The 26,228-nt window shown below is 38.7% G+C and overlaps 1 protein-coding gene across 1 annotated transcript in view; it reads left to right on the forward strand.

Annotated features, from left to right (window-relative positions):
• The window catches only part of plekhh3 (pleckstrin homology, MyTH4 and FERM domain containing H3), a 131,202-nt gene that overhangs the window by 85,245 nt on the left and 19,729 nt on the right, over nt 1-26,228 (forward strand). The window contains exons 5-7 of the mRNA XM_062050029.1: nt 12,125-12,307; nt 16,626-16,783; nt 25,302-25,425. Coding sequence (XP_061906013.1) covers nt 12,125-12,307; nt 16,626-16,783; nt 25,302-25,425 — 465 coding nt within the window. The remainder of the gene's footprint in view (nt 1-12,124; nt 12,308-16,625; nt 16,784-25,301; nt 25,426-26,228) is intronic.

Consider the following 26,228-nt stretch of genomic DNA (forward strand, 5'->3'; position numbering starts at 1 on the left):
ATCCAAATTCCAAAATGTGACTAATCATGAATAATCCAAATCCCAAAATGTGATAATCATGGTTAATCCAAATCCCAAAATGTGATAATCATGGTTAATCCAAATCCCAAAATGTGACTAATCATGATTAATCCAAATTCCAAAATGTGATTAATCTGATTAAAAAAAAAAAAAAAATTCACAGCCCTAATTGTAAATAATAAAAAAATTACAAAATCCAGTCCGCATGGAATGCCCGAAATATTTGTACTGACGTGTGGACAATGCTGAAGAAACAAGTCCATGTCAGAAAACCAACAAATTTAGCTGAACTGCACCAATTTTGCCAAAAGGAGTGGTCAAAAATTCAAGCAGAATCTTGTGGATGGCTACCAAAAGCGCCTTATTGCAGTGAAACTTGCCAAGGGACATGTAAGCAAATTTTAACATTGCTGTATGTATACTTTTGACCCAGCAGATTTGCTCACATTTTCAGTAGACCCATAATAAATTCATAAAAGAACCAAACTTCATGAATGTTTTTTTGTGACCAACAAGTATGTGCTCCAATCACAAAAAAATAAGAGTTGTAGAAAGTATTGGAAACTCAAGACAGCCATGACATCATGTTCTTTACAAGTGTATGTAAACTTTTGACCACGACTGTATAAACCATTGAAGCACTAATTAAAATGTACTTTAACTTGTGGGCACTCTGTCCGTTTGTCAGCGTCCACGAACCGAGAAGTCGCTAACGAAGAAACGTCCGAACCAAACGTGACTCTCTATGGAGTACAGTTCTTGTTTCAAAGCGGTCCATAACAACTGGGTTCTTCAGCTATACTTGAGTCCCTGACAAGTGCAGTCAGTGTGTGGGCCACATCTGTCGCGCTGGCTCGTGTAAGAGACTCGAAGACGGCTGCCGACGTCGGGCTTTTGAGGAATGAGCTCATGGGGTATTTTTTGCCTTGTTTCAAGGCAGTGCTTGGATAACTTGCATCCTGTTTGGAATGGATGGTGCCTGTCATTGCCTGCACGTGCACAAACACACCAATAAAACTGCTACCCTTAAACCCTGTGACCCTGACACACACTAATAAGGCCAGTACATGTGGCTTACTCCCTTGTGTGTATTGTGCATGTATGTGTGTAAACATTGCCCCCCCCCCCCCCGCCCTCCCAAATAGGCCACAGTGACAGAAAGAGATTGGTTTTATTGACATACCTCTGAGTGGCGTGATGGCAGCTCCACTCCCGCGACACTAATCTCTCGTCTGTGAGCTCATTTTACTGTCAACTCACGGAAGTCTTCGAGGCATGGCTGCTTTTTCCCCCGCTAAAACTTATTAAACTTCTAATATGATACCGATATTGGAGCCCGGAGTATTATCAATCAATCAATCAATCAAGTGTCTCAAAGGGCTGCACAAGCCACAACGACATGCTCGGTTCGGAGCCCACATAAGGGCAAGGAAAAACTCACAACCCAGTGGGATGTCAATATGAATGACTATGAGAAACCTTGGAGAGGACCAGAGGTGGGTAGAGTAGCCAGAAATTGTACTCAAGTAAGAGTGCTGTTACTTTAGAGATTTATTACTCAAGTAAAAGTAAGGAGTAGTCACCCAAATATTTACTTGAGTAAAAGTAAAAAGTATGTTGTGAAAAAACTACTCAAGTACTGAGTAACTGATGAAGAACCTGTTCGTTTAATGATGACGGCAACAAATAATGCACAAAAACATAAAAATAGCAATGAGCAAATTCAGAGCCAGGAATATCTCTTAAACAACTTAAACAATAATATATATTAAATAATAATACATTAACATAAAAAAAATTAAGTCAAATTGAGCCACAATAACTTAACAGCACCATAGGCTCAGTAGGCAGAGATTACAAAGGAAAATAACAAGTTAGCCTTTACGCAAACCATAAACTGATAGGTGTGGGCGGAACCTGGGAACACACTGTGCACTTCTAATTGGTGTTTCTATGCATGCGTGAGTGTGTGTGTGTGTGTGTGTGTGTGTGTGTCTGTGTCTCTATGAGGCTGCAGTGCGTTAATAAATGTCCCCACACGGTGTACATTTGACAGTGATTCATAGCAGGGAAGCTAACATCAGCCTACGGTGACAGCCAACATATCTACTAACGTTACTTACCCGCGATGTGCTTCCTCAAATTTGATGTTGAGTTCATGTAAGCTTAAGCTTGTTGCCGCTGAAACTTTATGTGCAGTTAATCACGTGACCGCCTGGCTCTGTTTGATTGGTGAAACGGAGTCAAACGTCACCAGTGACTGCATTTGATTGGTGAAACGGAGTCAAACGTCACCAGTGACTGCATTTGATTGGTGAAACGGAGTCAAACGTCACCAGTGACTGCATTCGATTGGTGAAACGGAGTCAAACGTCACCAGTGACTGCATTCGATTGGTGAAACGGAGTCAAACGTCACCAGTGACTGCATTCGATTGGTGAAACGGAGTCAAACGTCACCAGTGACTGCATTTGATTGGTGAAACGCAGGCCTGCGATAGATCCTACTTTGAAGGTCTGTCTGACAAACCAAAACAAACAAAGCGTGCCTTAACAGATCGATAAAAATCAGTAGCGAGTAGCGAGCTGAATGTAGATAAATGGAGCGGAGTCAAAGTAACGTTTTTTTCTCTATAAATATACTCAAGTAAAAGTATGTTGCATTAAAACTACTCTTAGAAGTACAATTTATCCCAAAAGTTACTCAAATAGATGTAACGGAGTAAATGTAGTGCGTTACTACCCGCAGATGTGGGTCACCCCCCCCCCCCCCCCCCCCCACACCCCCCCACCCCCCCGCACCGGAACAAATCCTTCAGCGCATTTATTTCCCTTTCCATAGCAGCGCACGTCTGACTTCTGGCAACAATCCCTTCCAGATACAAACACGCGAGTGTGTGTTCTAATCATGGCAGATTCGATAACAAACGACGACAACGACAATTTTAGGACCAATAACCTTATCTTTTTGAACCTGAATCTATGGAGGATGAATGAACTACGCCCCTCCCTTTTCTGCCTCTTTCCGTCTGCTCCCTGTTCGTCACCTCCTCCTTTGCCAATGTTAATGTAAGTGGATTTTACCTTTTTAAATGTGTATCATTGTAGCAATATTGTTGTTGCAGTTAAGGATTTTTTTGTGATTTCTGATCGTTTGTGAGGGCACCAAAGGGACTTCTTTGTGTGTGTGTTTGCAGAGCAGCTAGAGAAAGTTGATTCATCAGTATGTTTGTTTGATAATGACTTTAAAAGTCTTATACAAGTGTTATAATGAAGGCAACACATGATGTAAGTGTGTATATTAGCTATATTAGCCTACTATCAAAATGACTTTAAAAGTATTGTACAAGTGTTATAATCAGTACAATAGCAATATATATTGTGTTTTAAGTAGGTATGTCCGATAATATCGGACTGCCGATATCGGCCAATAAATGCTTTAAAATGTAATATCGGAAATTATCGGTATCGGTTTCAAAATTATCGGTATCGGTTTGAAAAAGTGAAATTTATGACTTTTTAAAACGCCACTTTGTACACGGACGTAGGGAGAAGTACAGAGCGCCAATAAACCTTAAAGGCACTGCCTTTGCGTGCCGGCCCAATCACAATATCTACGGCTTTTCACACACACACAAGTGAATGCAATGCATACTTGGTCAACAGCCATACGGGTCACACTGAGGGTTGCCGTATAAACAACTTTAACACTGTTACAAATATGCGCCACACTGTGAACCCACACCAAACAAGAATGACAAACACATTTCGCACCATAACACAACATACACACAACAGAACAAATACCCAGAACCCCTTGCAGCACTAACTCTTCCGGGACGCTACCATATACACCCCCTCTGCACCCCCCCCCCCCCCCCACCTCAACCCCGCCCACCTCAACCTCCTCGTGCTCTCTCAGGGAGAGCATGTCCCAAATTCCAAGCTGCTGTTTTGGGGCATGTTAAAAAAAAATAATGCACTTTGTGACATCAATAATAAATATGGCAGTGCCATGTTGGCACTTTTTTTTCCATAACTTGAGTTGATTTATTTTGGGAAAACCTTGTTACATTGTTTAATGCATCCAGCGGGGCATCACAACAAAATTAGGCATAATAATGTGTTAATTCCACGACTGTATATATCGGATATCGGCAAAAAAGCCATTATCGGACATCTCTAGTTTGAAGTGTACACACCTTCACTAAAATATAGACTTTTGTCGAGGCTGAAACCCGTTATTCATATGTAAATTGTTTCTTATGGAGAAATTGACTTCACTCTGCAAACTTTTGGATTTACGTACCCTGTTCAAGAACCAGTTAAGTTTGGAAATCGATGTTCCACTGTAGTGATAAAATTGCCTTTTTTTTTTTTTTTTTTATTTCAGATATTTTTTTTGTAAATGGATTGTTTTGTTGATTATCCCTTATCTCTTATGTAAGGATTGTGTCAATGCCCCGTTGTCTCGGTCATGGTTATTTACACCAGTGGTCCCCAACCTTTTTGTAGCTGCGGACCGGTCAACGCTTGAAAAGTCGTCCCCCGGGGGGTGGGGGGGAGGGGGATTTAATTTTTTTTTTTTTTCATAAAGAAATACAAACATGTGTGCTTACGGACTGTATCCCTGCAGACTGTATTGATCTATATTGATATATAATGTATATATTGTGTTTTTTATGTTGATTTAATTTAAAAAAAAATTTTTTTTCATTTCTTGTGTGGCCCGGTACCAATCGGTGGTTGGGGACCACTGATTTAAACAGTGCTGTTCAGAACAGAACGAGGAGGTGCTTTGCAGTGGTCTGTTTTGGAAGGGGGGCAGGGCTTTTTTGTGGGAGGGTCAAAGGTGACAAATGAAACAAATTTCGGGCGGCCCCCTGGAGAAGGCATTAGCAGGCCACGGAGATGGGATCCAGATGGGTATGAGTGGGGGTCTCCCTTTTCCTTCCCCCTCGTTGCGTGACAGCAAGCCAACGTCTTTAGACGGCGCTCGGCTCGTCTGCATTCCTGATGCACGGGCGAGAAGCCTGTCTTGTCTCCCGTCTATTGTGGCGTGAAGTCGGGCTATTTTGGTGCGTTTATGATGACATGTAGATGAATTCTTAAACAGGAAACATTGCCTCACATGCTGAGTCTTTATTTTCATTCCGGCCCCAGCGGCTTTCACGCCGCCTGGCAAAACCGCGTGGAGGGTTGTCAGGGAGGGCAGGGCAGGGCAGGACAGGAAACATGGAAAAGCGGCGGCGGTGTGAGAGTAAACAGGCCGAGTGCAGAGGAGGGGGGAATTGAACGGGGGGCGGCTGACAGGTGGCACGCAGCTCTCTGACCGCGGAGGAAGGTGTGACGCTGCCACATTCACAGCACAGACTTTTTAAACACGCGTGGCACAAAGTAGGCCGACTGCCAGTGAAGCAGCTTTTCGTGACGTCAATAAAGGGGAAAACCTCTGTGGTAAAAAAATAAAATTAAAATAAAGACAGGCTTCGCTACACATCTCAATGTATCCTGGACCTCTGCCCAACTATCAGTCAGCTACTAATGTGGGTGCTGTTAGACCATTTTGTTTTTCTTCGGTGAACAGGTTAACCTAGGGCGGGGGTCTACAACCTGCGGCTCTTTAGTGCCGCCCTAGTAGCTCCCTGGAGATTTTTCAAAAATGTATGAAAATGGAAAACATATATTTTTGTTTTAATATGGTTTTTGTAGGACAACATGACACAAACCTCCCTAATTGTTAGAAACCCCACTGTTTGTATTAAACATGATTCTCTGATGAGAGTATTTGGCGAGCGCCGTTTTGTCCTACTCATTTTGGCGGTCCTTGAACTCACCGTAGTTTATTTACTTACATGTACAACTTTCTTCAACGATGCCACAGAAAGACGTGTTTTATGCCACTCCTTCTTTGTCTCATTTTGTCCACCAATAGAGATGTCCGATAATGGCTTATTTGCCGATATTCCGATATTGTCCAACTCTTAATTACCGATTACGATATCAACCGATACCGATATATACAGTCGTGGAATTAACACATTATTATGCCTAATTTTGTCGTGATGCCCCGCTGGATGCATTAAACAATGTAACAAGGTTTTCCAAAATAAATCAACTCAAGTTATGGAAAAAAATGCCAACATGGCACTGCCATATTTATTAATGAAGTCACAAAGTGCATTATTTTTTTTAACATGCCTCAAAACAGCAGTTTGGAATTTGGGACATGCTCTCCTTGAGAGAGCATGAGGAGGTTGAGGTGGGCGGGGGTAGCGGGGGGTGTATATTGTAGCGTCCCGGAAGAGTTAGTGCTGCAAGGGGTTCTGGGTATTTGTTCTGTTGTGTTTGTGTTGTGTTACGGTGCGGATGTTCGCCCGAAATGTGTTTGTCATTCTTGTTTGGTGTGGGTTCACAGTGTGGCGCATATTTGTAACAGTGTTAAAGTTGTTTATACGGCTACCCTCAGTGTGACCTGTTTGGCTGTTGACCAAGTATGCATTGCATTCACTTGTGTGTGTGAAAAACCGTAGGTATTATGTGATTGGGCCGGCACGCAAAGGCAGTGCCTTTTAATGTTTATTGGCGCTCTGTAATTCTCCCTACGTCCGTGTACCACTCCGTACAGCGGCGTTTTAGTCATATATTTTACTTTTTGAAACCGATACCGATAATTTCCGATATTACATTTGAAAGCATTTATCGGCCGATAATATCGGACATCTCTATTCTTAGCTACTAAAACACCATAAAAATTAGAGATGGATCAATATATTTTTTTCAGGACATTGTACAGTAAGTGATTGTTTTATTATGTTTGTCATTTGTATTTCTTGCTGCTTGTCACTCAGCTTCCAAAACTTGTAGTTCATCCTCTGTATATTCAGGCTCAAAAATATAATGTTCTGGGTCATCATTTGTCCCAAAGTAAACTTTGTTGTCTCTCACAAGGGCGACGGTAACCCAATATTTGGAGCCCATATTCATCTACAGTAAAAGTTATCTAACCTTGGTCTACACAACCCCTATTTTTCCAACCATAGGGCGCACCGCATTATAAGGCGCACTGCCGATGAGCGGGTCTATTCAGGTCTATTTTCATACAAAAGGCGCACTGGTTTATAAGGCGCATTAAAGGGGTCATATAATGATTTTTTTCTAAATGTAAACCACTTCGTTGTGGTCTACATAACATGTAATGGTGGTTCTTTGGTCAAAATGTTGCAGAGATGATGTTTTACAGATCATCTTCAAGTCGCTTTCTGACAGTCGCTTCAGGATGCGCCGTTTTGTGGGCGGTCTTATTTACGTGGCTCACCTTCGACAGCGTCTTCTCCCCGTCATCTTTGTTGTAGCGGTGTAGCGTGCAAGGACGGGAGTGGAAGAAGTGTCAAAAGATGGAGCTAACTGTTTTAATGACATTCAGACTTTACTTCAATCAATAACGGAGCAGCATCTTCTCATCCGGGGCTCAATAATGCAACATCAACGCCGGAAATGTGTCCCGTGAAAAACCGTCCGACCGGAACCCTCTAATAACTAAAGTTCCGTGGGTGTATTATGTAAACTCACTACAGTTTTTAGTGCTTTGATAGCTAGTTTACTGACCGATATAAAAAATAACTTTACACTACTTTATATTAGAAATGGCAACAGCGGAAGATGAATGTCCCATAACAAGAAGGTAGAGAAAAAGAAGAAGCTTATCGACTACGGTGTCGGCACGGACTACAATGGCGCATTTTCAGGACTTATGCAGATCCCAAATACACATCAGCAGGTACCAGACGGTAAGAAAAGTTGCTTTTGCATAATATTGCGAAACAAAACGCCAGGTAATGTCTGCTAATGGGTGCCATTTTGCAGTCCTTATACACGCACCATAATAATACTCGTATGTTTAATGCGCCGACAATCCATCAAGCGGTGTGGCTTCATAGCTTACCGAAGTCGTACTAAAAAGATTTTTGACAGATTTTTGAGCGCCGTGTGTAATGTACTATATTCTCAATGGAACATTTAAAGTTTTGGTGTCGTTTACTGGCGTCATCTTGCAGTTTACACGTATCTCTTATGTATGACTGCCATCTACTGGTCACACTTAGGTACCAAATAAAGTTGCTTCGAGGTCAGTAAGCACAAGCAGAATTATGCCGAACATTAGGCGCAGCGGGTTATAAGGTGCACTGTCGACTTTTGAGAAAATGAAAAGATTTTAAGTGCGCCTTAGAGTCAGAAAAATACGGTGCATCAGTAAACATCCTTGTTTGAACGACTGAGCATTTCATGGAAGCTACTTTTATACCCAATCATGGCACCCACCCGTTCCCAATTAGTCTGTTAACCTGTGGGATGTTCCAAATAAGTGTTTGATGAGCTTTTTGCCACTTTTGCCAGCTTTTTTGAAACATGTTGCAGGCATCAAATTCCAAATGAGCTAATATTTGCAGAACATAACAAAGTTTACCAGTTCGAACGTTAAATATCTTGTCTTTGCGGCCTATTCAATTGAATGTAGGTTGAAAAGGATTTGCAAATATTCTGTTTTTATTTACGATTCATGCAACGTGCCAACTTCACTGGTTTAGGGTTTTGTAATACGCCAAATATAACACTGAGCCTAATGTACCTCAACCAGATAAGTAGGACTACTGAATGCCAAAAATGTTGTAAAAAAATCAGAGGTTCATTCTTTTAGCTCGCAGCGTTCTGTGTTACCCGAACAGCAAGAGTCCAGCAGGTAGCTTGTTACACAGCCACAATAATCCCAGAGGCCTGTAATTGTCTGTAAAGTTAGTAACAGCGAGCCTGTGAGGGGTAAACGCTTTACAAAAATAGCCTGGCTAATGGCAGAGGCATTAAAGCCTGCATAATTACGGATATGGAGTGAGAGAAAAAGGAAAAGCAGAAGTTGTTGGTGTTGGAACACCAAGTTGTAAAAGAGGACTCGTGAGCGCGTTTGTCGATCACACGTCCTGAGGGCTTTGAAAGTAAACTTCCTCTAAATACATAGTGGAGTTCTGCAAGACTGAAGAACAATGGTGAGGAGATCATGAGGGATGACAGAATGCTAGAAATCAGTCTGTAGAAAATTAAAGGCCTACTGAAATAAACTTTTTTTTATTTAAACGGGGATAGCAGATCCATTCTATGTGTCATACTTGATCATTTCGCGATATTGCCATATTTTTGCTGAAAGGATTTAGTAGAGAACATCGACGATAAAGTTCGCAACTTTTGGTCGCTGATAAAAAAAAGCCTTGCCTGTACCGGAAGTAGCGTGACGTCGCAGGTTGAAGGGCTCCTCACATTTCCCCATTGTTTACACCAGCAGCGAGAGCGATTCGGACCGAGAAAGCGACGATTACCCCATTAATTTGAGCGAGGATGAAAGATTCGTGGATGAGGAACGTCAGAGTGAAGGACTAGAGTGCAGTGCATCTTTTTTCACTCTGACCGTAACTTAGGTACAAGCTGGCTCATTGGATTCCACACTTTCTCCTTTTTCTATTGTGGATCACGGATTTGTATTTTAAACCACCTCGGATACTATATCCTCTTGAAAATGAGAGTCGAGAACGCGAAATGGACATTCACAGTGACTTTTATCTCCACGACAATACATCGGCGAAGCACTTTAGCTACGGAGCTAACGTGATAGCATTGTGCTTAACTGCAGATAGAAACAAAAGAAATAAACCCCTGACTGGAAGGATAGACAGAAGATCAACAATACTTTTAAACCATGGACATGTAACTACACGGTTAATAATTTCCAGCCTGGCGAAGCTTAACAATGCTGTTGCTAACGACGCCATTGAAGGTAACTTAGCAACAGGACCTCACAGAGCTATGATAAAAACATTAGCTATCCACCTACGCCAGCCTGCCCTCATCTGCTCATCAACACCCGTGCTCACCTGCGTTCCAGCGATCGACGGTGTGACGAAGGACTTCAGCCGATCATCGATGCGGTCGGCGGCTAGCATCGGATAGCGCGTCTGCTATCCAAGTCAAAGTCCTCCTGGTTGTGTTGCTGCAGCCAGCCGCTAATACACCAATCCCACCTGCAACTTTCTTCTTTGCAGTCTTCATTGTTCATTAAACAAATTGCAAAAGATTCACCAACACAGATGTCCAGAATACTGTGGAATTTTGAGATGAAAACAGAGCTTTTTGTATTGGATTCAATGGTGTCCGAATACTTCCGTATCAACCATTGACGTCACGCGCATACGTCATCATACATAGACGTTTTCAACCGGAAGTTTCGCAGGAAATTTAAAATTGCACTTTATAAGTTACCCCGGGCGTATTGGCATGTGTTGCAATGTTAAGATTTCATCATTGATATATAAACTATCAGACTGCTTGTTTGGTAGTAGTGGCTTTCAGTAGGCCTTTAACTCCACTAAGGCCATGGTGGAATCCTTTCCAAGCAGAATATTTTCTCAGAAACTTGGCCTTTTTTTTTTTTTTTTGTCCTGAAAGAAAAAAGGAGCTTTCCCCATAGTGTTTGTGTGGGCCCCAATGCTAACTATCATACCGCACCTGTCAACATTTGCATTTCAAAATATGGGACATTTCCCGGGAAAATGGGTAAAAATAAGACATTTTCATTTCCATCACAAATCGCTGCTAAATCAATTTTAAAAAGTTTATGAAGATAATAATTAGGGATGTCCGATAATATCGGCCGATAAATGCTTTAAAATGTAATATCGGAAATTATCGGTATCGGTTTCAAAAGTAAAATGTATGACTTTTTAAAACGCCGCTGTGTACACGGACGTAGGGAGAAGTACAGAGCGCCAATAAACCTTAAAGGCACTGCCTTTGCGTGCCGGCCGAGTCACATAATATCTACGGCTTTTCACACACACAAGTGAATGCAAAGCATACTTGGTCAACAGCCATACAGGTCACACTGAGGATGGCCGTATAAACAACTTTAACACTGTTACAAATATGCGCCACACTGTGAACCCACACCAAACAAGAATGACAAACACATTTCGGGAGAACATCCGCACCGTAACACAACATAAACACAACAGAACAAATACCCAGAACCCCTTGCAGCACTAACTCTTCCTGGAAGCTAAAATATACGCTACCCCCTACCCCCCCGCCCCCACCTCAACCTCCTCGTGCTCTCTCAGGGAGAGCATGTCCCAAATTCCAAGCTGCTGTTTTGAGGCATGTTAAAAAAAATAATGCACTTTGTGACTTCAATAATAAATATGGCAGTGCCATGTTGGCATTTTTTAAGATAACTTGAGTTGATTTATTTTGAAAAACCTTGTTACATTGTTTAATGCAGGGGTGTCAAACGTACGGCCCGAGGGCCGGATCAGGCCCGCGAACAGGTTTTATCCGGCCCGAAGGAGGAGTTTATAAAAATGAGCCGAAATTTTTGAATGAAAGCAACTGCTGTTGTAAATGTGTCCACTTGATGTTGCAATAGTAGAATATGCTACATATGTAAAAAATAAAAATAAAAAATAAAAACACATATTAGTGCACCAGTCAAGGAAAATGAGCAAACTACAAACTGTAATTTGATTTTTATATAATTTTTTTATCTCGATAGATTGAAAATGAACACCAATGAGTTGACTGATGAACATTATCACATAATTTATTCCGAAAGTACAAATAACAACAAATAAAGACAGAATACTATTGACCGCAACATTTAAGTGAAAAAAACCCAACAACATCATGATTTGTACATTTTCAGAATGTGCTTGTTCTATTTTTTAACAAAGAAAACAATCAGAAGTTGTCTTTATGTTTATTTTAAGTTATCGTGCCGTAATTTTACCAGTCCGGCCCACTTGGAAGTAGATTTTTCTCCATGTGGCCCCCGATCTGAAATGAGTTTGACACCCCTGGTTTAATGCATCCAGCGGGGCATCACAACAAAATTAGGCATAATAATGTGTTAATTCCACGACTGTATATATCGGTATCGGTTGATATCGGAATCGGTAATTAAGAGTTGGACAATATCGGAATATCGGCAAAAAAGCCAATATCGGGCATCTCTAGCTAAGAACAATGAGATGTTCCTGCTCTTACGATGCTTGTTCTGGCGCTAGGTTGGCTGCTGCGTGAGGTGCGAGGCAACTGGATCAAGCAGCGGCGCTTCTGGTTCGTGCTGAGCCAAGACTCCCTGGACTACTACAGCGGGCCGGAGAAGGGAGCTCGCAGACTGGGAACCCTGGTCCTCACCAGCCTCTGCTCCGTCATCTGGCCAGACAAGCAGACCTTCAAGGAGACGGGTGAGCGTCTCACACGGTGAATTAGGCTGACGCACGGCTGACTCACGCTGTCTGCACAATCGCTGTCCCGCTCCACGCGGTCTCAAGTTCCTTCCCCCGTTTTTTTGCGGTGTCGCGATTTGACTTTTTCAGACGTTCCAAGACGGGCAGATGTTTTGCGTGTTTTCAGATGTGTGCGATGTCTCTCTTTGTGTTCCCACACGCACTGTAATTGTGAGTCCATTTGGGAAACCCCAACCGTGTTTTGTCCAGGAGTTTGTTTAGAAGCTTTTTTTTTCTCGGTGATCAGTCAGGCATTTTTTTGCTTCCTGCTTCTGAATGAAAGCAAACATTTAGAGAGAAGCATGTACTTTTGGGTTGTAGAGAGGATGTCCAAATATTTTGGACTACCTCATAGTGAATGGTTTTATAAGATTTTCTTGTTCCTCACTCTAATGTTGCGTGAAATGTTGACTTCCTCCAGGTATATTGTTTGTCATGAAATTAAATGTTAGTTCCTTTTCTGAGGACTCCACATTTGGGTCCCCACTAAGTCGCTTTTAAATGTTTAAAGGGGAACTGCACTTTTTGTGGAGTTTTGCCTATCATTCTCAATCCCTATGTAAAACAAGAACACCTATGTTTTTGTAGTAAAATGCTTGCTCTACGGCAGTGGTCCCCAACCACCGGTCCGTGGATCGATTGGTACCGGGCCGCACAAGAAATTTAAAAAAAATAATAAATAAATAAATTATTTTTTTTCTTCTTATTAAATCAACATAAAAAACACAAGATACACTTACAATTAGTGCACCAACCCAAAAAACCTCCCTCCCCCATTTACACTCATTCACACAAAAGGGTTGTTTCTTTCTGTTATTAATATTTCTGGTTCCTACATTATATATCAATATAGATCAATACAGTCTGCAGGGATACAGTCAAAAATAAATAAATAATAATAATAAACCCCCCCCCCCCCCACTGCTCTACGGCATTCGTCACTGGCCCTCCCCCCGTTTGTTGAAACTCCAAAGAAGAAGAACGCCTAAGTGCAATTACTGCTATCATGGCAGAAGCTGTAAAACAACCAAAGAAACGAAAAGTTTTGCCTCAGGAGACAAAATAAAGGAGACTACCCCGGATAAATGGACAATTAAGGATCTACATTCAGCTTTCACTAGCTGGCGTGAGCACAAAGATGAGGATGCTGCCTTGGCTCTGTTCCTGCTAAACTACCAAGTGACTTTCGATGCTCAAATCAAAATGATAAATGATAAGTATGAGGGGGATAACAATGCAGCTAATTGGAGTACTCTATTGCGCTCATAAAGCCCTGTAAAAAAACATCCAAAAATGCCAACAATCATCTTTTGACCTGAATATTAACCAAGTATTAGCGATATTATGATTATAAGCGCTCTGAGAAGTGTTGTATCCCAAATAGCTGCAATCGCTTTCTCTTAAGGTATTCATGAGTGATTTCCACAAGCGTCTGTACAGACGGAAGGAGAAACACGGGCATGTCTGGATGACTCGCCTTCATATTTCCAGTGGTTAGCTCCGAGTTACGAAACTGCTTTATTATGAAGCTGGCTGTGGGGCGTTCTTTCTGACGTCACTTCCTGTGTGGAGCGCAGCCTTTCTGACGTCACTTCCTGTGTGGAGCGCAGCCTTTCTGGCGTCACTTCCTCTCCGAACTCAGTTTGTAAACGATCAATGAATGCATACAAAGCTAAGAGCCGGAGATTCAAGAAATACACGGCGTACTTACCCGTGTAAAAAATTGTCCGAGGAGGGGGACCTTAAACCAGTGTTTTTCAACCACTGTGCCGCGGCACACTAGTGTGCCGTGAGATATTGTCTGGTGTGCCGTGGGAAATTATGCAACTTCACCTAATTTATCCCAAAAATATTTTTGGCAAATCAATAATTACAATCTGCCAATAATGTGCCGTTGCTTAGTGTCTGTGCTGTGTAAAACTCGGCAGGGTAACCACGTAATACTCCATGTCAGTAGGTGGCAGCATTGCTTTGTAAAAGTCGGAATGTGTCGGGTGAGACGAGGATGGTTTGTTGTGATCCCGATATGCAGACCACAGTGGGAGGCAGGGTGCAGGTAAAAAGGGTATGTAATGCTTAAACCCAAAATGAACGAAAGGAAAAGGCTATGCAAAACAAAAGTCAAACTGAACTGGCTACAAAGTAAACAGAGACAGAATGCTGGACGACAGCAAAAACTTACGGTGTCCACAAAGTACATCCGTACGTGACATGAAAATCAACAATGGCCACACAAAGAAGGATAGCAACAACGTAAATAGCCTTGCTTGCTAACACAAAGCAGGTGCGCGGAATAGCGCTCAAAGGAAGACATGAAGCCACTACAGGAAAACACCGGCAAAACAGGAAGGGCCACCAAAATAAGCAAGACAGAACTAAAGCAGTACACACAGGAAGACACCAACACACTCAAAATAAGACACAACGACTTGGTGGAGTTAATTTTTTTAAGTTTTCTGCTGGTGGTGTGCCTCCGGATTTTTTTTATGACAAAAATGTGCCTTGCCTCAAAAAAGGTTGAAAAACACTGCCTTAAACAATAGTTTAGTGTGGCTGAAACGGGGCTTAGGCTAAATAATGATTCGTTTAAGGGGATATCCCGCTTAGTGTAGACATGGCCTTATACTCCAGATTAGGGATGTCCGATAATATCGGACTGCCTATATTATCGGCCGATAAATGCTTTAAAATGTAATATTGGAAATTATCTGTATCGGTTTCAAAATGATCGGTATCGGTTTCAAAAAGTAAAATTTATGACTTTTTAAAACGCCGCTGTGTACACGGACGTAGGGAGAAGTACAGAGCGCCAATAAACCTTAAAGGCACTGCCTTTGCGTGCCAACCCAGTCACATAATATCTACGGCTTTTCACACACACAAGTGAATGCCTGCATACTTGGTCAACAGCCATACAGGTCACACTGAGGGTAGACGTATAAACAACTTTAACACTGTTACAAATATGCGCCACACTGTGAACCCACACCAAACAAGAATGACAAACACATTTCGGGAGAACATCCGCACCGTAACACAACATAAACACAACAGAACAAATACCCAGAACCCATGGCAGCACTAACTCTTCCGGGACGCTACAATATGCACCCCCTGCTACCCCCTACATAAAACCCCGCCCCACCCCCCTCAACCTCCTCATGCTCTCTCAGGGAGAGCATGTCCCAAATTCCAAGCTGCTGTTTTGAGGCATGTTAAAAAAAATGATGCACTTTGTGACTTCAATAATAAATATGGCAGTGCCAATGTTGGCACTTTTTTCCATAACTTGACTTGATTTATTTTGGAAAACCTGTTTATTGTACACAAAGATTTTTTTGGTTAAAATAAAGCTAATAATGCATTTTTTTTTGTGGTACCCTTTATTTAGAAAAGTACCGAAAAGTATCGAAATAATTTTGGTAGCGGTACTAGTGCCTAGGCCCTAAAAAGGTACTCATTTTGTACCCCTTAAAGGGGAACTAAATTTTTGGGGGGAATTTTGGAAAACCTTGTTTTTGATTGATTGATTGAAACTTTAATTAGTAGATTGCACTGTACAGTACATATTCCGTACAATTGACCACTAAATGGTAACACCCCAATAAGTTTTTCAACTTGTTTAATGGTAAAGTTACATTGTTTAATGCATCCAGCGGGGCATCACAACAAAATTAGGCATAATAATGTGTTCATTCCACGACTGTATGTATCGGTATCGGTTGATATCGGAATCGGTACTTAAGAGTTGGACAATATCGGAATATCGGATATCGGCAAAAAAGCCATTATCGGACATCTCTACTCCAGATTATTTGGTATTTTTACTTTTGAGGTAAACCATAACTGCAATGTGACACCTGTCATCTAATCCTCCCCCTCAGGATACGAAAATGAGGGTTTTTTTGCCCCAATGTTATTTCCATTGTTGCTAAAGTGACAAATAAAATTAACCAAATCTGCTTCTGCAAAACCGTATCTTTGCTGGACTTGAACCAGTCCAAAGCAATTGTCCACAGGTTCTCTCCAGTCACGGTCGGCACTAAAAATTCTTCCTGCCCTTTTGGCATCCATTAGCCTTCTTAAGTGAATGTGAGAAAAGTCAGTAGCACCGAGCTGTGAAAGCTCCTCTTTCTGGGCTTAGGGGGGCTCCGAGAACAGGAGGACTTGCTGCCAAGTCACGTAGCAGGAAGGCCTGATAAGAAGCGTTGCAGAACAGACATGTCCGATACTTCAACAGCGGGAGAAATGATTGATGAATTGTGCTCCTTTCCAGGCTCGTGGTGCATCACGGTGTACGGGCGCAAGCACTGCTACCGGCTGTTCACCAAGCACTTCAACGAGGCCGTGCACTGGGCCTGCGCCGTCCAGAAAATCATCGACACCAAAGCGCCCGTGGAGACGCCGACCCAGCTCCTGATCCAGGACATCGAGGTAGGTCTGCGATAAGAGGCCTGCGTCGCCTTGGAAACCGCAGCACAATTGTCCGGGAGTCCAAAGGTTCCCCTTTCTCTGCTAGATCAGCGTTTTTCCACCTTTACTGAGCCAAGGCACTTTTTTTTTTTCATTGAAAAAATGCGGAGGCACACCAGCAGCAGAAAACATTCATAAATGAAACTGGAATGATAGGAATTCAAACCATAACCAAGCATGCATCTTGTCTCAAAGTAAGTGTACTGTCACGACCTGTCACATCACGCCCTGACTTATTTGGAGTTTTTTGCTGTTTTCCTCTGTGTCATGTTTTAGTTCTTGTCTTGCGCTCCTATTTTGTTGTTGATTGTCACGTACGGATGTGCTTTGTGGACGCCGTCTGCTCCACACGCTGTAAGTCTTTGCTGTCGTCCAGCATTATGCTTTTGTTTACTTTGCAGCCAGTTCAGTTTTAGCTTCGTTTAGCATAGTTTTTTGCTGTTTTCCTGTGTGTAGTGTTTTAGTTCTTGTCTTGCGCTCCTATTTTCCTGTAGCAGTTTCATATCTTCCTTTGAGCGATATTTCCCCGCCTCTACTTTGTTATAGCAATCAAGAATATTTCAGTTGTTTTTATCCTTCTTTGTGGGGACATTGTTGATTGTCATGTCATGTTCGGATGTACACTGTGGACACGCCGTCTTTGCTCCACAGTAAGTCTTTGCTGTCGTCCAGCATTCTGTTTTCATTTACTTTGCAGCCAGTTCAGTTTTAATTTCGTTCTACATAGCCTTCCCTAAGCTTCAATGCCTTTTCTTAGCGCCACTTGCTTTTTGTTTATTTTTGGTTTAAGCATTAGATACCTTTTTACCGGGACGCTGCCTCCCGCATATTGTGATCACGACAAACCATGTTCCCGACATCTATAAAGCAACTAGCTACCTGCTGCCACCTACTGATATGCCAAGCTCTAGACAGTACAGCAGTGTTTTTCAACCACTAGCGTGCCGCGAGATTAAGCAGTTTCACCTATTTGGGTTAAAAAAAATTTTTGCAAACCAGTAATTATAATCCGCAAATAATGGGTTGTTGTTGAGTGTCTGTGCTGTCTAGAGCTCGGCAGAGTAACCGTGTAATACTCTTTCATATCAGTAGGTGGCAGCTGGTAGTTAATTGCTTTTTAGTTGTCGGAAACAGCGGGAGGCAGTGTGCAGGTCAAAAGGTATGTAATGCGTAAACCAAAAAAAAGAAAAAGTGAGTGTCCCTAAGAAAAGGCATTGAAGCTTAGGGAAGGCTATGCAGAACGAAACTAAAACTGAACCGGCTACAAAGTAAACAAAAACGGAATGCTGGACGACAGCAAAGACTTACTGTGGAGCAAAGACGGCGTCCACAAAGTAAAACATGACATGACAATCAACAATGTCCCCACAAAGAAGGATAAAAACAACTGAAATATTCTTGATTGCTAAAACAAAGTAGATGCGGGAAATATTGCTCAAAGGAAGACATGAAACTGCTACAGGAAAATACCAAAAAAAGAGAAAAAGACACCAAAACTAAAACACTACACACAGGAAAACATCAAAAAACTCCAAATAAGTCAGGGGGTGATGTGTCAGGTGGTGACAGTACACCTACTTTGAGACAAAAGCTATATTGATGCATGCTTGGTTATGGTTTAAAGTCATACCCAACCACTTTTTTTTTTTTACTGTCAACTGAGTTTCGTTTTTTAATGATTTCTGCTGGTGGTGTGCCTCCGTATTTTTTTCAACGCAAAAAATGTGCATTGGCTCAAAAATTTTTGAAAAACACCGCAGTACAGACACTCAACAACGGCACATTTGCGAATTATAATTACTGGTTTGCGGAAAATATTTTTAACCCAATTAGGTGAAATTACATAATCTCCCATGGCACACCGGACTAGTGTGCCGCGGCACAGTGGTTGAAAAACACAGTGCTAGATGAAGTCATCCTAATCCCGGAGCGCAAAACCCCTGAGTCGAAAGTGGAGATAAAAAAGTTACTGTTTGGCGCTGAGTCATCTCGCATCAACAGACTGAAGCGAGCTGATTAGGTTTATTTTTAGCTGCAGGGTTGCTAGAGAGAGCCCATTGCAGGAATGTCGTCTCGGGCTCGGGGGGGGCGGGGGGGTCAGATAAGCAGGCCGCCGCTTTGGCCGCTTGTCTGCGCGTAATCATTCAGCAGGAGTGTCTAATCTGAAAGAAAGTTGATACCACGTATCGCACTCTGAGCTGGAGTCTATCCCGACGTCGGAGTCCACTTTGCCATTTCTGAAATCTTCATTGTTAGACGACACGCGTGACACGAGGGGATTAAAGTGGTCATAGACAACAGAGGAGGCTTTGTGTGCACAGGAATGATCGCTTATCTTTTAAAGCAACACAAGATGGAGGAGGAAACACTGGTTTGCTTTTTAACCACCATGAAGCAGCTCCATCTGTCATCGTGCACTTTACTTTGAAAGGGTGTTTTTTTTGTGTGTGGTTTATTAGTCAGTTTGGCGGAATTAGGCTACAATGACTACTACTATTACTGCTACTTATCTCCAAAAAATGCTTGTAATGCACTTTCGCGGCTTTATTCCTCTAAAATAACACGTTTTGCAAGAAAATATGCAAGATTATTTTTCTTGAGACTTGCTTTTCTGGCTCCCATAATTATGTATTTTCTTCTAAAACATACGTTTACTTATTCAAAAAGACTACGGCTGTACGGCTTTAAAATTTGGGTAAAAAGTTAGCATGCTAACAGCAAAAAAAATTTAAGTTATGACTTTTTTTTTTCTTTTACAAAGTGATTACTTTATTCTTGTAAGATTATTGGAAAAAAATACACATTCATATGGTGTAAAATTAAGTATTTTTGTCTGTCACAAAATGTATGAGTAATTTTTGTAAAATTAGGTATTTTTTTCTAAAATATGATAATAGTAAAAATTAAATACAATATTAAATAGTAAACTAAAACTTTGATTTGTTCCTCACAAATGTATTTAAGAAACAATACTTTATTCTTGTAGTATTATGACTTTTTTCTGGAAAAAATTGGTGTAAAATTGACCGTCATAATTGCAATTGTTACCTCAAAAAAGAACTACTTTCTTATTTTCTTCAAAAACATTACCTTATGTTGATAGTAAAAGGCAGAATTATTTATTTTTTTAAATAAACTTTTGGGAAAACACTAGCTATCCTATTTTAAAAATAGGACTTTTACTTTATACCAAAGCGAAGAGTATGATTAATGTTTGTAAAATTGGGTATTTTCTTCTAAAATATGATAATACTAATATTAAAATAAATAAAACATTTAAAAAATAGTAAAATAAAAAATTAAAAAAATTTCTTTTTTAAGAAAAAATACTTTATTCTTGTAGGATTATGACTTTTTTCCGGGAAAAATTGGTGTAAAATTGACTGTTTGTCATAATTGCAATTGTTACTTCAAAAAAGAAGTACTTTCCTTTTTTCTTCAAAAACTTGACTTTATGGTCTTGTCTTTTTTTTAATTATTAATATTTATTTTTTTCAAAGTGATTACTTTATTCTTGTAAGATTATTACTCTTTTTCTGGGGGGAAAAATACACATTTAATTGGTGTAAAATGTTTTTGTATGTCACAAAATATGAGTAATTTTTGTAAAATGAGGTATTTTCTTCTAAAATATGATAATAGTAATAATTAAATACAATATTAAACAGTAAACTAAAACTTTGATTTGTTTCTCACAAATGTATTTTTCTTTTTTTAAGAACAAATACTTTATTCTTGTAGGATTATGACTTTTTTCTGGAAAAAATTGGTGTCAAATTGACAGTTTGTCATAATTGCAATTGTTACCTCAAAAAAGAACTACTTTCTTATTTTCTTCAAATACATTACCTTATGTTGATAGAAAAAGGCAGAATTATTACAACAATAAAGTTGATTTTTTTTTTTTTTTTTAAATCAACTGTTTGGAAAACACTAGCAATCCTATTTTAAAAATAGGACTTTTACTTTATACCAAAGCGAAGAGTATGATTAATGTTTGTAAAATTGGGTATTTTCTTCTAAAATATGATAATACTAATATTAAAATAAATAAAACATTTAAAAAATAGTAAAATAAAATGTTATGATTTGTTTCTCATAAATGTATTTTTTTCCCAAAAATCTTTTTTTTTCTTTTTTAAGAAAAAATACTTTATTCTTGTAGGATTATGACTTTTTTCTGGGAAAAATTGGTGTAAAATTGACTGTCATAATTGCAACTGTTACTTCAAAAAATAAGTACTTTCCTTTTTTCTTCAAAAACTTGACTTTATGGTCTTGACTTTTTTTATTGTTTTATTTTATTTTTCAAAGTGATTACTTTATTCTTGTAAGATTATTACTCTTTTTCTGGGAGGAAAAATACACATTCAATTGGTGTAAAATTAAGTATTTTTGTCTGTCACAAAATGTATGAGTAATTTTTGTAAAATTAGTTTTTTTCTTCTAAAATATGATAATAGTAATAATTAAATACAATATTAAATAGTAAAATAAAACTTTGATTTGTTTCTCACAATTGTATTTTTCTTTTTTTTAAGAAACAATACTTTATTCTTGTAGTATTATGACTTTTTTCTGGAAAAAATTGGTGTAAAATTCATAATTGCAATTGTTACCTCAAAAAAGAACTACTTTCTTATTTTCTTCAAATACATTACCTTATGTTAATAGAAAAAGGCAGAATTATTACAACAATAAAGTTGATTTTTTTTTTTTAAATCAACTTTTGTGAAAACACTAGCAATCCTATTTTAAAAATAGGACTTTTATTTTATACCAAAGCGAAGAGTATGATTAATGTTTGTAAAATTGGGTATTTTCTTCTAAAATATAATAATACTAATATTAAAATAAATAAAACATTTAAAAAATAGTAAAATAAAATGTTATGATTTGTTTCTCATAAATGTATTTTTTTCCCAAAAATCTTTTTTTTTCTTTTTTAAGAAAAAATACTTTATTCTTGTAGGATTATGACTTTTTTCTGGGAAAAATTGGTGTAAAATTGACTGTCATAATTGCAACTGTTACTTCAAAAAATAAGTACTTTCCTTTTTTCTTCAAAAACTTGACTTTATGGTCTTGACTTTTTTTATTGATTTATTTTATTTTTCAAAGTGATTACTTTATTCTTGTAAGATTATTACTCTTTTTCTGGGAGGAAAAATACACATTCAATTGGTGTAAAATTAAGTATTTTTGTCTGTCACAAAATGTATGAGTAATTTTTGTAAAATTAGTTTTTTTCTTCTAAAATATGATAATAGTAATAATTAAATACAATATTAAATAGTAAAATAAAACTTTGATTTGTTTCTCACAATTGTATTTTTCTTTTTTTTAAGAAACAATACTTTATTCTTGTAGTATTATGACTTTTTTCTGGAAAAAATTGGTGTAAAATTCATAATTGCAATTGTTACCTCAAAAAAGAACTACTTTCTTATTTTCTTCAAATACATTACCTTATGTTAATAGAAAAAGGCAGAATTATTACAACAATAAAGTTGATTTTTTTTTTTTAAATCAACTTTTGTGAAAACACTAGCAATCCTATTTTAAAAATAGGACTTTTATTTTATACCAAAGCGAAGAGTATGATTAATGTTTGTAAAATTGGGTATTTTCTTCTAAAATATAATAATACTAATATTAAAATAAATAAAACATTTAAAAAATAGTAAAATACAATTTTATGATTTGTTTCTCATAAATGTATTTTTTCCCAAAAATCTTTTTTTTTTCTTTTTTAAGAAAAAATACTTTATTCTTGTAGGATTATGATTTTTTTCTGGGAAAAATTGGTGTAAAATTGACTGTTTGTCATAATTGCAACTGTTACTTCAAAAAATAAGTACTTTCCTTTTTTCTTCCAAAACTTGACTTTATGGTGATAGGATACCTAGTGTTTTGCTAAAAGTAGATTTAAAAAAAAAAAAAAACAACTTTATTGTTGTAATAATTCAGCTTTTTTCTTTTAAAAAAAATAGGACTTTTACTTTTACTTCACCAAAGCGAAGAGTATGATTAATGTTTGTAAAGTTAGGTATTTTCTTCTAAAATATGATCATACTAATATTAAAATAACAGTAAAATAAAACTTTATGATTTGTTTCTCATAAATGTATTTTTTCCCCCAAAATTTTTTTTTTTCTTTTTTAAGAAAAAATACTTTATTCTTGTAAGATTATGACTTTTTTTCTGGAAAAAATTGGTATAAAATTGACAGTTTGTCATAATTGCAACTGTTACCTCAAAAAATAACTACTTTCTTATTTTCTTCAAAAACGTGACCTTATGGTGATAGGATTCGTAGTGTTTTGCCAAAAGTTGATTTTTAAAAAATCAACTTTATTGTTGTAATAAATCTGCCTTTTTCTTTTTTTTTTTAAATATGACTTTTACTTGTACTTCACCAAAGCGAAGAGTATGATTAATGTTTGTAAAATTAGGTATTTTCTTCTAAAATATAATAATACTAACATTAAAATAAATAAAACACATTTTAAAAATAGTAAAAAAGTAGTCTATGATTTTTTTTCTCATGAATGAGTTTTTTTCCCCAAAAATCTTTTTCTTTTTTAAGAAAAAAATAACTTTATTCTTGTAGGATTATGACTTTTTTTTTTGGAATAAATTGGTGTAAAATTGACAGTTTGTTATAATTGCAACTGTTACCTCAAAAAAGAAGTATTTTCTTCAAAAAAGTGATCTTATGGTGATAGGATTCCTAGTGTTTTACCAAAATGTGATTTAAAAAAATAAAAAAATCAACTTTATTGTTGTAAAATTCTGCCTTTTTCTTCTTTTAAAATAAGACTTTTACTTTTACTCCACCAAAGCGAAGCGTATGATTGTTTGTAACATTTGTGTAAATTTGACAGTTGGTCATAATTGCAACTGTTACCTCGAAAAAGAACTACTTTCTTATTTTCTTCAAAAACGTGACCTTATAGGATTTCTAGTGTTTTGCCAAAATTTGATTTAAAAAAAATCTACTTTATTTTTGTAATAATTCTGCCTTTTTCTTCTTTTAAAATAGGACTTTTACTTTTACTTCACCAAAGCGAAGAGTATGATTGTTTGTAAAATTTGGTAATTTCTTCTAAAATATGATAATACGAATATTAAAATTAATAAAACATATTTTTTAAAATAGTCAAATAAAACTTTATGATTTGTTTCTCATAAATGTATTTTATCCCAAAAAATATTTTTTTTCTTTTTTAAGAAAAAATACTTTATTCTTGTAAGATTATGACTTTTTTCTGGAAAGAATTGACAGTTTGTCATAATTTTACCTAAAAAAAGAAGTACTTTCTTATTTTCTTCAAAAACTTGACTTTATGGTGATAGGATTCCTAGTGTTTTGCCAAAAGTAGATTTAAAAAAAAATCAACTTTATTGTTGTAATAATTCTGCCTTTTTTTTTTTTGGAATAGGACTTTTATTTAATATTTTTACTATTTTTGTCCTCCCACAAAAAACATCACACAGAAATTATGACCTTTTTTAAAAAACTCATTGAAAATTTTGACCAAAAAAAGTGTAAATACTGTATTTTCCTAAGATTCTGACTTTTTTCCCCTTCATTGGAAAAAGTGTGAAAAAATGTTTTACGACTTTTATTCCTGCAAAAATCATACGTTATTCTGGTGACTTCATTCACGTTTAACGACAACTTTCTAATTGTTTTTAATTTTCAGTCTGGCCCAGACACTTTTACTGTAGGGTTTGACTCAACTCTTAAGTTGAAATGCAAAAAAGGCAATAAAAATCTTCATTTCATTAGTAAAAGCAGAGCTGCAGGCTTTAACAGACCAAGTGTTGTAAACACACTTAGTGTCTCCTGCTTGCCAACATACTGAGTGCGGTTTGGATAATGAGGGAAAATTGCTGGCATGTTTATGTTATGTTGGTGTGACAAGCAGCATCCACGACACATTTCATCATCTTTTTGTCTGTTGGAAGTGGCGCATGTCATCTCTGCACGGAACACTGCGGAGGAATGTGTCAACTTTGCCCCACTGAGCACGCTTGTCTGGCGGCCAGGGAGAAAGGAAGGGGGTCGCGGGTTTAGAGCGTATCGGTGGCAGCGTTGCTAATGAGCAACAGGTGCTGCGTGGCGATAGCGCGGAAGCCATCTGTCCTCTCCTCGAAGGACTCCAAACACGTCGACCTCGCTGACACGAGCGGATGAAGTATTGTTATTTTCATTTATTATTTATTTTCATTTATTATGCGCCCCCCAACCAACTGTTACATCAGCCCGGTATTACGTGTAAGTATTACGTGTCGGCCGAGCTGCGGCGTGTCTCCCGGGTCGTCGCTTGACCTCGCCCGCCGCTTTGAAGGTTGCCAGAGCGGCGTTGTGACCGCGGTCAGAAATGCGCCCCCGCTCACCCCCCGGACGCACTCCATCACCCGCACGCATGGCGAAGGAACACGAACTGGAGCTTATTTTTGTTTCCTTCAGGAGAACAAGTTCAACCCGGAGGCGGTGGAGCACATCTACCAGCACAACGCCATCCTGAAGTACACCCAGGGCCCGCTCTACGCCCCCCTGCTGCCTTTCCCCTACGCCGGCTTGGAGCACACATGTAAGCACGACACAGCCACCATGTTTTAAAATGTTCTTTTAGTCAGGCAATATTAAAGGGACAAGCAGTAGAAAACGGATGGTTGGAATATTTTCTGTATACTGGATGGAAATTTTGACTGACATGTTTCGACTGTCATCTGCAGTCTTTAGAGATGTCCGATAATATCGGGACTGCCGATATTATCGGCCGATAAATGCTTTAAAATGTAATATCGGAATCGGTTTCAAAAAGTAAAATGTATGACTTTTTAAAACGCCGCTGTACGGAGTGGTACACGGACGTAGGGAGAAGTACAGAGCAGTCATACTTGCCAACGCTCCAGATTTTCCCGGGATACTCCCGAATTTCAGACCCCCTCCCGAAAATCTCCCGGGGCAACCATTCTCCCGATTTCCACCCGGACAACAATATTGGGGGCGTGCCTTAAAGGCACTGCCTTTACGTGCCGATCCAATCACATAATATCTACGGCTTTTCACACACACAAGTGAATGCCTGCATACTTGGTCAACAGCCATACAGGTGACACTGAGGGTGGCTGTATAAACAACGTTAACACTGTTACAAATATGCGCCACACTGTGAACCCACACCAAACAACAATGACAAACACATTTCGGGAGAACATCCGCACCGTAACACAACATAAACACAACAGAACAAATACCCAGAACCCCTTGCAGCACTAACGCTACAATATACACCCCCCGCCATCCCCCTCTCGCCCCCCCAACTCAACCCCAAAGCATGTCCCAAATTCCAAGCTGCTGTTTTGAGGCATGTTAAAAAAAAAAAAAGCA

This window comes from Entelurus aequoreus, linkage group LG06 (assembly GCF_033978785.1).
Source record: "Entelurus aequoreus isolate RoL-2023_Sb linkage group LG06, RoL_Eaeq_v1.1, whole genome shotgun sequence".
Lineage (NCBI taxonomy): Eukaryota > Metazoa > Chordata > Actinopteri > Syngnathiformes > Syngnathidae > Entelurus > Entelurus aequoreus.